We start from the raw sequence: 13619 nt of genomic DNA, 5'->3' as shown, positions 1-13619 counted from the left end.
CAACTCCGTATAGTCAAGGCAGAATACATAAGAGAGGGAGAGAGATAATTTAAATTATATTATCGAATAGTACTTATAGTAAATAAGTAAATAATGTTGATATTTGCTTTTTATTTATTTTGCACCTATTACAATATAATAAATATGATCGTGCACAATACATGAAGGATGTGTATTTACACACGTTTTTAATTTTCAGGCCATAATTTTACGTATTTGTAACTGAGTTCGCATTATCATACTATATATTTCTTTAATCATTTAATATAATTTATACATATCTTTACAATTCTGCATCGCCTTTCGAGTTAATTGTTAAAACATCACATTATGCATTTTCGTCTGCATCCAGTCTTCCGAAGAAAAATTTCATAATCTATCGTTCTTCCATCAAGATGACGACTATCGATCTTTAAAGTTCCAATAATTAGTTCAATGTCGTTTATATGAAGTATTAGTGAGATCAGTAAAGAAATTTATTAACGTTACATTTATACAAAGTCATGTTTCGTAAGTTTACATATCTAGATCTACGTATTTTCCTATGCTGTTTAATATTTGGTTGTTTTTTTTTTTTTCTTCTGTATATTACGCAATTTTCATTTTCCCATTTGACAGGGATTACCTTACAGACCTTTTTTTTTTTTTTTTTTTTATTTCACTTTTTCATGTGAGGTAATTTGATTTTGCTCAAATAAAATGAGAGAAATTTGTTTATTGACTTTCGCTTTTTGGTGATTACGATTCGCCAGGCGCAATAACGGATTCCGTTGTCCTGCTGAGGTGATTCTGTCAATACAACCTATAGCACAGAAATTAAAATTGCAGTTAGACTTTTCATCCCTTCTCGTAACGTTCGTCGATTAATTATTACACATGTAAGTGAACTCGACACGACACAACACACACATAAACGTAGATTAGCGAGACCGATTATTCTGAAAAGATTAGAACGATTAAAAGTATGAAAACTCATGGTCGCTAAGTATCTAATTTTATCGCAAAACCTAATGTTATACGTAGTTACTCTTGACCATGCAAAATGTGTAAGTTATGATTTAGTAAAAGGAAGACAAAGTTCTACTGATACCACTTCCAAAATTGGACACTGCGATTACAGTGCGGTAAGGTTTATCTACTTCTATTTTTTTATAAATTGTGTAATCATTCGGATACTGAAAATGTCGTTTAACGAAACTACAACTAAACTTCCATAAATGAAAGAGAAACCTAAGGAACTCAACGTTTCAAACAATCTTCAAACAAAAATTAGGAATCGGAACAAAAGAAATTCAAGGGTATGAAAAGATGAAAATTCTAATTCTAAGTGTACGAATTCATGGAACTTGTATATATTCATGAAGCATAAAGAAATAATACGGTGCATCGTAAGAAATTACAAGTACGTGATACTAAATCGTTTATACAATCTCGTAAGAATCGAAAGCTTCAATTTACACGACCACTATCGTTTATTTTATCTTTACACGTGTTTAACATACATAGGCCTATGTAAAACGTACATAGATTGATTTTATGATCATAGATGTTCTCTGCGATCCTCGTAAGTAAAACTGTGTCAATACCTGTCCCTACAAAGGTGTTTCCTTTCGTGCCTCCGCCTTCCACTGAAATCCATTTACTCGCGTTGTAATCGGTTTATTTCTATTAGTCGCATTCTCAATTCCGTTCCTAACACCCGCTACTAATCTCATGGCTGGGTTGGAAACCAAGCCATTGCGCTTTGGTTTTGCATTACTTGCACTGAAACGAAACGTTATTCCGGTTAGAATGTTTGTGGTGGTCGTCGTACCGCGAACGTACGCGCATAAGAGATGTATTTCTGCAACTAATAAATATTTAATTACAAGTTATCGTTACCTTCCAGGCGTATGATCCGAGGTATGTTTGACGCTTCTGCCAACGCCAGCTCCGCTATTGCCCAGAATTATCCTCATGTGGGTGTCCCTAGTGAAATGGGTGTCGGCCGAGTTTCTCTTTTCGTCGAGGCCGTTCTTCTTCTCCTTGCCGACGTTTAAACCTAACATTTCGTTGGTCAATTCGAACGGTTTGCTAACGTCATTCTTCTCGATGATCTCCGTTTTTATGTTGATCGGCTCGTAAATGGCTGGAGCGTGATTGTAACTTCCGATCTGTGTTTTGTACGGTATGTTCTGGTTGCCGGTCAACAGGGACACACCCAGCTGACTTTGTATCACGTTCGCTGCTATTTGGGCGCTCGGTGGACTCGTGTTCGTAGGTGAATAAGGTATGAGGCTGTCGCTTAACGGCGAATGAGGTGGCGAAGCGTAAATTGGACTCTGCGGTTCGCTTTTCAAAGGCGACAAGAGTTTGCTGAGCGGTCGACTCTTGGCTCCCCTCGAACATTGTTGGAGTTGTTGTGTGAAAGATAATGGTGTCTAAAATTATACGAGTCAGATAACGTCCGTCTTTTTTTTTTTTGGGGGTTTTTTTTTATTTTTTTATTTTTTTTTTATTTTTTTGCTTTGCGTGAATAGATCATAGCGTGTACAGATCGAGTTTGGCATCTACGTGAGGTGAACATGGTTCTCGTTTTTATCTGAATCGAGTATCTTGTAGTATGTTTGCGGTTCGAGTGAGCGTGTTGTACTCGCGAGGCAGGCGGGCGGGGGGGGGGGGCGGGGGCGGGTGGTGGTGGTACGAGTCTTTTTGTCGAGAGAGAAACGTCGAGAGAAAGAATTTGGACGTGAGTGCATAGAACAGAATGAACAAAACATGCAGCGGTTAATGGAACTGTGTGAACGGGATGAATCGATTGGAAGTGGTATCGGATATTGAAAATTTGACAAGTACAGTTACGAGTTAATGGAATAAAGCATTAAATAGACATCGTTTGTTACCTACTTTTATTACCTGATTCACCATCGAGTTCTGATTGAATTTCCCTTGATCGCTTTTCGTGCTGCCGGTCAGGTTGCTGCTGGATTTGCTGTTGCTAGAGTTATTGCCCAGGGATACGCAGCTTCGTCTCTTGGTCGAATCTGGCGATTCCGCGGGGCTGTACTGCGTCGAGAGGGGATTCAGAATCGCGGACGATGGTTTCGTTTCTGCCGTCGAGTTGGAGGTCACGGAAGTAGCGCTACTACTTCCTCCTGTGTCGTAACGTACACGGAAATTACAACGGGATTTCGAGACGACAAACTTGACATTTTCCGTAGTAAAAACCCACCTCCATTAATACCAGGTCGTAGACTTCGTTGATTAGCAGAATGTTCTTCGAGTAGCCTCACCACGGTGTCGTGGCCACTCTTGGCGGCCACTTTAATCGCGTTTCGACCACAGTGATCCGAATGGCTGGGGTCAGCACCATGATTGAGGAGTGCTCGCACGCAGTGTTCGTGGCCTTCTTGCGCGGCGATGCCTAATTTATAGTTACAGATGGAGTGGTTTATTTATTTGCTTCGAGTCTACCGATACTTTCGCTTTAAAGAGTGCGCCAGCTTACCTAGAGCCGTCGCGCCCTGGTTACAAGTATGATCAGGTGTGGCTCCGTGTTCTAGAAGTAGCCTGACAATGGCAGCGTGTCCTTGCCAGGCCGCGGAATGAAGAGGAGTTCTGTTCTCGTTGTCGCATGCGTTCACATTGGCGCTGCCTTCCGTTAGCAACAAAGCTACCATCTCAACGTGTCCTTGCCAAGCACTTACATGCAGAGGAGTTCTGCCCTGTAAAGTACGATAAATTTTTGATACGGATCTGCAGCTATAACAGATTAAATTAATCCTGTAAGTAGAATTCGAGAATACAACGATGCAAACGAGTCTCAGATCTTGTCGATACTTACTGCTACCGTGATAGATTTCACGTAAACACGTTACTTACTTCCGAATCTCTACTTTCCACGTCAGCGCGAGCATGTTCCAACAGGAACCGCGCCATAGCCAGCCTGTTCTCCAACGCGAGGATGTAGAGAGTGCTTCTGCCGTCCGCGTCCTTCGCGTTCACGTCAGCGTTGTGAGCCAACAGGACCCTGACGGTGTCGTAATGTCCCTCGAGAGCTGCAAGTCTATGATCATGTTTTATTGGTAAACAATGCTTCGCAACACGAACCACGGTAGCGTTCAAGGGCAAGGACGGATGCGTACCTCAGGGCGGTCTTCCCATCGTGAGCGTGTTGATCGATGGGAGCGGTGTGATGATCTAAAAGTCTTTCGACTAACGCGTAGTGACCCTCTTGAGCGGCGAGCATCAGAGCTCCTTTCCCATCGTTGTCGGTTTCGTCAATTTTTCCTCCAGCCTCCAACAGGGCTTCGCAAACGTCGAGATGACCTTCGAACGCCGCGTAGTGTAACGGTGTCCAGCCTGAATTGTCTCTGTGTTGCTCGTCCAAACCTGGAACATCATATATACGTATACATTTTATACTGGCTTCCGTTGGAATATGTATTCAAGAATTTTTACGATCGTCCGTGCATCAGTAAATAAGAGAAAGGCGTGAAGAATTTGGAATAGGAACATTCGTACCTCTGTCTAGCAATTGTTTCACCACGTCTGTACCACCTTGGGCAGCAGCCACGCTGAGAACGGTCCTGCCCTCGTTATCGATGCTGTCAACGTAGCATCCCCAAAATAACAGAAGAGCGACAACCGATCCATGGCCCATACTGGCTGCTGCCCACAAAGGTGTACGTCCCGTGGCGTCACAGTGGTCTACGTCCGCTTCGTATTCCAGAAGCAACTCGCAAACGTCCCTGTGCCCTTCGAACGCTGCTACCAACAGCGGGGTCATGCCGTCTTTGTCTTGATGATCGACAGCGGCTCCTCTCTCCAACAGTATAGTGACCACCTGCGACGGAAGATGACCGTTTAAACCAGAGTCAAGTTTACTATAAACCTTAGTCTTTGTATATAAACATTAAAACGACATAAAGATGGTCATGGACACGGTTCGAAGACGAGAGAAACGAACCTTTGCGTAGCCATGGTTGGATGGAACGCATAAAGCAGCGACGCTGAGAGCTGTTCTTCCGTCGCTATCAGCGTGATCGATCTCCGCACCGAAGTCTAGAAGGTGTTCGACGATCTCGCTGTGACCCATGTAGGCAGCAGCAATTAAAGCGGTTCTGCCCTCGTCATCCGTTCTGTTGACGTCGGCGCCGTGCTGCAGAAGTGCTTTAACGATATCCTCGTGGCCACCCCACGCAGCTGCTCTCAGTGCGGTTCGTTGATCCCAGTCAGCGCAATCCACCAATGCTCCGTGTTTCAAGAGCATTTCGACCACCTACATTTTCACGCGTTCATGTTTTATTCGATTGGCCGTTTCCGTCTCTTTTATATTATTTATCGATGGAAACTCTGAACGTTACCACGGCTCATCGACGTTTTATATTTACATAGCGTGTGTGCGCGTGACGTTCTTGTCGATGTTAAAGGATTCGATATAGAGGATATCGGTACCAGGAAAGTATTTTATATAAAATTAAAATCAATTATATGTAAATCAGTTTGAATTCGCATTTATCGTTTAAACCGTAGCGTACCTGAGTGTGTCCACCCCATGCAGCAGCTCTGAGGGCCGTCCAACCGTCGCAGTCAGCATGATCTGCACAGGCTCCGGCAGACAAGAGCACTCTGACAACGTCCCCGTAGCCGTGCCTGGCAGCCAAGTTCAACGGAGTCTGACCGTGGCGATCGGTGGCTTCTAGTTTCGCCTATGGAGTTAGGCAAAGGAATCGTATTTTGTTCCCGCTCGTGCTTTTATTATTATTATTATTAGCAAGATGTTCTACATAGAATGGGGTTGGAAATTCACCTGAGGGCACGTTGCTAGAGCCAGCTCCAACAGAGACGCGTTACCGTCCGCAGCGAGCGTATGCAGCACTGTTCGTCCGCAGGAATCAGTTTGATTGATGTCACCGCTCTCGCCGAGCAGTTCAGTTAAGGGTTCGCTAGGAGATTCGTCCATTGGGCTTACATCTTGCGAGACCTTCGACAAAGATGGAACGAATCGTCGCGTAAATCGATTCTACGACCGTCGAGACTGTTACGGTTCGGCGAGTACCTGACTAGAAGAAATAGCATCCTTATTGGCATCGTCCTCGGCCACCTTCTCGGATGGTTTAGCTCCAGCGTCGATGAGTAGTCTGAGTAGCTTCACCTCTTGCCTGGGCCAGAGGATGCACTCGGAGCTGTCCAAGTAGCAATCCTCGATGGGCGCTCCGCTGCCTATCATCCAGAGCACCTGAAGCGTGTGGACGTCCAAGTTGCAGTTGGCGGTGGCCACGCTCGTTATGGCTCGTTGGAGATGCTGGCCCAGTACGCAGATCTCGTCAGGGTTCAGCTCCGAGCCGCGAAGAGTATAGTAACCCGCCAACATGGCGTGGCCCTCGATGGCGGAGCACAGATACTTTTGCGTGCAGTGTTTCACGTCGAGCAACCACTCGGCGAAACTGTGATGGAACAGCATCAGTGCTCCAGCACGGGACACCGAGATCACCCTGCGCAGAAGGTGTAAACGTCGGTTGAAGTCCTCCACGGTGATCCCTGTGCAGGCTGTCTTGACGCATTTGTAGAGGATTTCCTGGGTGATCGGTAGCTTGGCGGCCAGGATCACGTTCAACAACGGTTGAACCTTGGCGAACTGCTTCCTGCTGAAGAGTCTCTGGCACAGCCAGAGGTAAAGACCGTTCAGGGTGCCTGGTATCTCGCGGACCTCGCGCAACACGATAAAGTTCTCGGCCACGCCGTCGAGAACCTTCTCCAGATACAGAAAACAACCGTTGCTCTTGATGTGCAGCTGGTTTAGCATCTCGGCCGTGTCGCACGAGATGTGCTGCCTGATGGGGGAAACGAAGAGGAATTAGTCCAAGACAGAAGCTTCCGTGCAAAGATTTTCCATGAAGTGTATACGGGTTAATGGAGTATTCTAAGTGATCCAAACAAGCGATTCCTATGATCTATAAAACTTTGGAAGAACCTCAAGCATGAAAGAGATTTTATTATTTTAGATTCAAGACTTTCGTGGGTGTGCTAGGTAGCTCCGATACTGAAGCTACCTTGATTTTATTATTAATTCAAGATGATTATCCTTGGAGTGATTATGTACGGACCATTCGTATAGGAACAGTTAAAAGTTCTCACCTGAGCGCCTCCTCCTGGTCCAAACGCGCGAGGATGTACTGCTGAACGTCCCTCACGACGTGAGATTTCCTTAGGTCGTCCAACGAGATCTTTCTGAACCCGGTGAACATCCGCGAGATGGATTTACTTTGACGCCGAGCGGTACAGACCAGCAGCAACCACTGAGGGAACAGGTGGTGGTGATTGGCCAGCAGTTCGGCGATCGTCCTGCTGACATTGTCGTTCTCCCTTCTCGAGTCTCTGGTACCAGTCTGCGGAGGATTCAGGGTTTGTCCCTCGTCGATGGAATCAACCAACAGAAACAAGCAGCTCTTTGGTGGCTCCACCTCTAACAGGGGAAACAGCAGAGCCTTCTTCAGAGCGTCGTCGGGATCTCTGTCGAGGACGTCCGGTTGCAGGGCGGCCTGTATGTCCGGATCTGTTCTGAGCTTTTCGGCGTAAGCTTCGGCCACTGCCTCCCTCGAGGTCGACGGGAGGGTCGTGACGTTGGCGGTGGTTGTGGTGGTACCGCCAGGAGAAGGAGAGCTTGGCGACGCTCTGTGTGCAATTACAAACGATTTCGGACGTTTTAGATATTCAAGAGGACTGCGAAATTAACTCTGACGAGATACACTAGACGTGGAAGGGGAATATTCTTAAAAATGGACACGAAGGCGAAATTTCTATCGAGGCTTCTAAACATTAAACTCTGCAAGCAGATAAGAAGAATGGATCGATTACTGGAGCATCGTCGCCGCTAACCTGTGAATTCCGTCCGAGCTAGCCTGCAGGAGTTGAGCGACCAAGGATCTGACGAACTGGGCCGGTGACAAAGACGCCTCGCTCCTGGCCTGGCAAAAGTGCCTGGCCAGAAGTCTCCTGTTCAAGGACCTCTGATGTTTGGCGTTGGCGCCGGTCGACGGCCACGCCAGTTCGGCGCATAACGCGGTCTTCCCGCTTCCTGGACCACCGACGATCAGAGCGCCGCAGGTCTTCGAGGCTGGCCTCTGCTCCAAGCAATGGGACAGCTTCACGAACGCCCATTCGCGGCAGAAGAATCGCTTCTTCTCGATCACCGGCGCCGCCATCCTCGGGATCTTTGTCTAAACGAACCTAACCGATGAAACGAGAGTCGGGGATTACGTTTCGTTGGTCTTCGTGGTTGTACGCCAGTGTGCGTCGATCCCCTGCGAGCTTTACTGTCATATTAATTCGATTCTTGAGGTGAGAAGATCCAGTCCGTGAACGGTTCTCAGCGATCAATTCTCAGCGAGTTTGTAGCCCGACGTGGATCGCGTTGGCCTGGGTCGGTTCGTTGGTCGACGATGATTACGGTTTTGCTTAGATCATCCCTGGTAAACTAGGACGAGCAGAGTCTAGACTGGCTGCGACGCGACGCGACTAAGGTTGATCTCGATGCGCTCTGAGGAGACGTTGGTCGGAGCCCCAGGGGGCTCTGAGGCTTCCTCGGCCTCCATTCAGGCTTCTCATCGCCTCGTTGCGGACGAGCACCGCGTTTCGTATCGCCGCATTCTACCTGGAACAGCGAAAAGAGACCGGTTACGGCACCCCGTGGAAATGTCCTTGTTTCTGGCGTGATTTCGGCGGTCCACCCCCCTCGCAGGGGACTCTTGTTCGTCGGGGACTTAGCCGTCTACCAGGGCCAATTAAAGGGAATTTCGTTATTTCCCTCGGCACTTGTTTGCATCGAAATCATGCTGATTTGAGACGCGAGAGCTTTGGGCTCTTGCACCGTGGACAGGGACACCGGTGAAAAGTTTCGGCATATCTGCGGGACGGGGTCTAATTTGTGGTTTAAATTCAGGGCGGTCTTCTGGTTCGGAGTAGAGCCAGGACTGACTCTCGAATTTCTGTTTGTATTCGAGCGTCAGGAAAGTTGAAACTCTTCTTCTTTAAACTAGATTCTCGTTAGACATTCTTCTATTCTACTCCGTAGTTTGTGATACTCTCAAACTTTCTAACGTTATTCGTAGACTGCAGATTGTATGCATGTTGTAGAATAATACAGAGAAAGATACATCAAATATACATAATGTTCTGTTACTGTTCTTCCAAGATCCAATTTACTCCATCGTTACGATATTTCTTTATTTATATTCCTGGCAGATTGTTTATCGCAGGACTTTCACCTTGACTCTCCAGATTCAGTGGGGGTTTCTTACCAAAGAAATAAATATATATCCCTTCTTAACGGATTTAAACATCCCGTACAGGTGTGACGCGATTAAGTTTCATGGTTCGATCTACGAGTCGCCGAATGAAAGATAGAGAAATCCTGTCGCGACTAATGGAAAGCTCGAATTCCAGCGTGGAGTTATTCACGCCACGGAGAGTGATCTAAAATTCGCATTAAACGGGTGTAATAATTGTCTGTTCGTTGGAGACAGGTGGGATGAAATTACAGGGAACGCTGGAGACGAGCGGAGAGCTAATGACAAACTAGTTCCACTATAATGAGAACGAGATACGTATCTAGGCGTCGGAGACTTTTCTAATTATTGCTAGCCGTGTTTGCAGTTGTTAAGGATTCGCACTGGCTGTCGCTTAGCGTCAGCGAAACGGAAGTGCATTTATAGCCGTACAGCTCGGGGAACTATAAATACTGCGTAGCTTGCGTTGAATAATATACCGTCCTCTCCCTTAATTTAGATTGCGACGTTATTCGAAATGACGTTACACTGGATGGTTAACTAATTATGAAAAACATTGCCACGAACAGGATCGAACAAGGTAGAAAACCCGAAATTGGTACAGCTTTCTCGATTACTGTATTAATTCTGCGTTTTAATTACATCTCTGTCGGATGTTTCCGAAAGTCGTGGCGGGTCTTGAACAATTGATCGCTGGGGGAGCCCAGACGGCTGAGTGCCAAGGGAAAACGCACTTTCGCGTATTCGCAGAGCTCTCACGCCTGACGTGGGACAGATTTACAGCAATTAAAACGCGCGAATCCCGAGGAAGCCCGTTCACGCGCGAGCTAGGGATCCTTCACGGGAGGATTGGAACGAGCTTCGTTAAAATCATTGTGGAAGTCAAGAACGTATCCCCAGACAATTCTGAACGACTAGCTAACGAGTACAGATACCACGATATCTTCCTGATAAATTCCCTCCCGCGACGGTGCTTTCTATTAAACAAATTAACGACTAACTTTGCGAGACCGCCGGTCGGTATAGTAGGTTCACAAGTATTGGTTAAAAGATGCACGACTGGTGTCAAGGTTTATCGCTCAGGGCAATCGATGGTCGAGAGGTGCAGGGTTCGGAACGTCGGGAAATTCTGAAAATTCGGTATCGGAGTGACGGTCTCGAGCGCGATAAGCCAAAACTGCCAGCATGGCCTCGATATGGCCGGCAGTAAATTTTCAATGGTCCTCTCGTTGCGCGCGCGGAACAATAAAAGGTCGACGCTGGCGTGGAATTTGCGTTGGGGTCACTGGCAGCTACCTTTCTTCTTGCTTTGTTATCTAGGACCAGTGACGTATGCTAACACCTTGCATGTTACAGAGAAACGGTGTGCCGGTAGTTTGACGAGATGGACAGTTTTATACGTAATATACACAGAATCACTAAGAGGACTTTTTGAGAGCACTCTTACCTCAACTGGTTGAATAGAACGAAGATTCTCAAGAGCAAATAATTGCTGGTACTCGCTCAAAGAAAAGACGCATTGTCGGATATGCCCTGGAAGGCTCGATCGGGGCTAGGTACAATTTCAAGGCACCGATGCATCATCGATGCCCGTTCGATCTCGTTTATAAGACGTCGTTGGGAATCGATCGAATCTGGAATAACCGTTCCGAGGTATCCGTGTCGGATGATAAGCCCGGGACACGTAATTGGTAGCGACGGAACGATCACGGATTGCCTGAAGTCCCCGAGGTCCGTCTATCCGTCGTGAATTTAATGAACAGGAGTGCATCGGCGCGGGCTAGACATGTTGCTGTCCAAATACGGTGGGCACTGTTCGCGGTAGACTGGCAGCCTCGAGTGGATCAGGCCTGCCTTGACTTCGTATGAATTTTAAACAGCGTGCAGCTGGATTCTGGTCTCTGCAAAAAGTTATGCCTGATCACGAGCAACATCTTAACGTACCCTGGACAGCTGAATCGATCTTCAAAATTTGGATTTTAATGAAATCAATGAAGAGGAACAGCAAAATAGAAAAAAAAAAAAAAGAGAACGAAACGAAAGAAAGGCTTGGTGCAACCTATGACGCGACTTCGAACGACCGAACGCGTTTAATTTCAGCGAAGGTGGAGGTCCGAACGAAGACATATTCAGCATCCGAGCGACGCAGACAAAGGTTTCGCACCTGTTGTCGGAACAACTTCATTTTCCCGGCGAATCGAAGGCTATTTATCTTCCAACGGGGAACTTCTCCATGACGTCGAACGTATGAACTTTGGGAAACCGATTCTCCAGCAATCCAAGTGTCTTTAACGAGAAAACTTATCGGCACGAGCACCGGTTACCACCGAAAGAGAGAATCGATCGCAGCTGATGTATACATTCGAGTCATTCATCGCGATAGTCGGCTAAGTCTATTCACCTTTGTTTCCAGGTACAAAAGCTTTCGCGTACCGATCCTACCACTGCAAAGCGCTAATTGGGTCGTTCCGTCCTTTTGCCGATCGTCGACGAAGTAGAGCGATCGACCGTTCAAAGGATATCATCGTTTCTCGACACTTTGCCGGCGTCGTACATTTTGAGGGTAAGTTAGACTACTGTGATTTCTACGGATATTCCGATTTCTCGTCAGATTTCTATTGTCGAAACTGATACGTCGACTCACGTACGAGTCGAGGCAGTATGCGGATCGGTGTGAAAAGGGTCGAAAAGAGGCTCTACGGATAGAACCGACTCGGTAGTTCTAGCGTCGATAACACAGCATCGCTACAAGTTAACGTTTTCTAATCATTCTTAGCAGAAACTCCATTCGTTCGGGTAAACCAGCCCGACTTTCACGCTGAGCGTTCATCGCCGCTGCGAAGAATGAATCGTTTCGGATACGAGGATCCCCCATGTAGGGAGACAATTACTGATAACACCTTTAGAAGAGATCGCCGGTAATCGGCTCATTGAAGCTAATTAATGGTACAACAAAGGGAACGCGCGCGTGCTCGGCGTGTGTAGTCGGAAAGTTGGATCTCGTGTAACGAGTAACGTCAAAATTCCAGCGAGTAAGGAGCGGTTGCTCCTTATCTTGTTAGATCTTGAACGCACAGGATCGTTAATGGGTTCGCGGCGTTCGCGGCGCGCCATATTTGGCTGATTGAGCAACGGCCTCGTTTCAGACAGGTCGAGACCATCAGTCTTGGGTCAGCCAGCTTGTACGTACTCGATTCTGTCGTGTTCCGATGCGTTTGCCTTAATCGGCTACTTGTGATCGTCGACCAATTTAATTAGTATTGGAAATTGACATGTTTGGCAACGACGAGGGGAACGGAGGAGAAATTTAGAGCGGAAATGTTCGTCGAGATGACCCTGGACTGCTGGATTCGGAGTGTTCTTGGCCAGGTTCTCCTTGTATCGCGCGCTATCGAATTCCTCAGCTCTTCTGTTCTTGTTGCTCCATTCTTCTACTCTTGTACAGCCTTGTACCTGGCTGCTTTCGCAACTCCTATTCTTCGATACTCTTACGAATTTTTGCATTTCTTTGATACTATCGAAAGCCAATACCTCTGTATTCCTATACTCTACGGCTTGTAGATCGTAATTCTGAAACCCACGAGCTTTCGATCCCCTTCGTTCATCGGGATCCTCCAAACGGTACCATCTCGAGCCCCCTAAAAGAAGGACCCCTTGACCTCCTGAGGGAAAGAGAGTCGCATCACGTCCGAACGATCTTCCATCGTTCGTCGCCGGTGAAAGCCGGCCTTGAAATTTTTATAAGCTGTACATGCTCGTAAATTACGACGGATCTTCAGGGGAAGCTTTCCACGGATACCGTGTTCGGCAGTTTAATTTTTCAGGGGGGCTGACGAGAGACACACAGAAACGAGGGGCCGCTAACTAAAAGCGTGCTTAGAATTTCATCGTCTTTTCGACTGGGTCTTTCGCGTTACAATCTCTGCGAAGCTTCCTCCAGTTGGTCAAAACTCTGAACAACTTTTACCGATTCCATATATTACGAACAAAACGGTAAAAATCTTTTCCAAGTGTCCGGATTCGAGCCGTGAGCTGAAAAGTGGCACCGATATCGATGGAAGTCGCTCGATCGTCGAGCTTCCCCTACAAAGTTCGATTCAATTTTTGCGTCCGCGCGTTCGATCGATCCGTGTCACATTTCAACCGTGTAGCAGCCGCTGCAATCAAGCCTCCGCTTGAAAAATTATTCCGCTGTCGTGGCTCCATTGGCCCCTTCTGTTTCCAATTCGTTCGACCAGAAGGCAACTAGCCGCCTCGTTCTAGCTGGACTCGATAGCGGAAACGAACCCATTGTATTCAATTACCAGAACTTCCGTCGGGCTCGGCTGAATCTAATATCTTGAAACGCGT

The 13619-nt window shown here is 46.8% G+C and overlaps 1 protein-coding gene across 6 annotated transcripts in view; it reads right to left on the bottom strand.

Annotated features, from left to right (window-relative positions):
* Positions 1-91: 91 nt before the first annotated feature.
* LOC128889093 (ankyrin repeat domain-containing protein 50-like) overlaps positions 92-13619 on the bottom strand; it is a 55788-nt gene continuing 42260 nt past the window's right edge. For 3 of the 6 annotated variants that reach the window (XM_054146433.1, XM_054146435.1, XM_054146434.1), the window contains exons 3-17: positions 7861-8635; positions 7120-7656; positions 6041-6815; positions 5792-5965; positions 5520-5690; positions 4949-5260; positions 4504-4825; positions 4125-4371; positions 3862-4045; positions 3488-3704; positions 3212-3403; positions 2887-3134; positions 1882-2420; positions 1587-1764; positions 563-802 (exon numbers count right to left, since the gene is read on the bottom strand). In XM_054146433.1, the coding sequence (XP_054002408.1) occupies positions 1593-1764; positions 1882-2420; positions 2887-3134; positions 3212-3403; positions 3488-3704; positions 3862-4045; positions 4125-4371; positions 4504-4825; positions 4949-5260; positions 5520-5690; positions 5792-5965; positions 6041-6815; positions 7120-7656; positions 7861-8186 (4416 nt within the window). In that variant the 5' untranslated portion in view covers positions 8187-8635 and the 3' untranslated portion in view covers positions 563-802; positions 1587-1592. Of the gene's footprint in view, positions 803-1586; positions 1765-1881; positions 2421-2886; positions 3135-3211; positions 3404-3487; positions 3705-3861; positions 4046-4124; positions 4372-4503; positions 4826-4948; positions 5261-5519; positions 5691-5791; positions 5966-6040; positions 6816-7119; positions 7657-7860; positions 8636-13619 lie in introns of all 6 variants that reach the window. The other 3 variants (XM_054146436.1, XM_054146438.1, XM_054146437.1) reach the window with 3 other exon arrangements.

The sequence above is a fragment of the Hylaeus anthracinus genome, unplaced genomic scaffold, assembly GCF_026225885.1.
Source record: "Hylaeus anthracinus isolate JK02 unplaced genomic scaffold, UHH_iyHylAnth1.0_haploid 11994, whole genome shotgun sequence".
Classification (NCBI taxonomy): Eukaryota; Metazoa; Arthropoda; class Insecta; order Hymenoptera; family Colletidae; genus Hylaeus; species Hylaeus anthracinus.
Note: the sequence above shows the minus strand (reverse complement) of the source record. Positions and strands in the feature narration are given on the sequence as shown.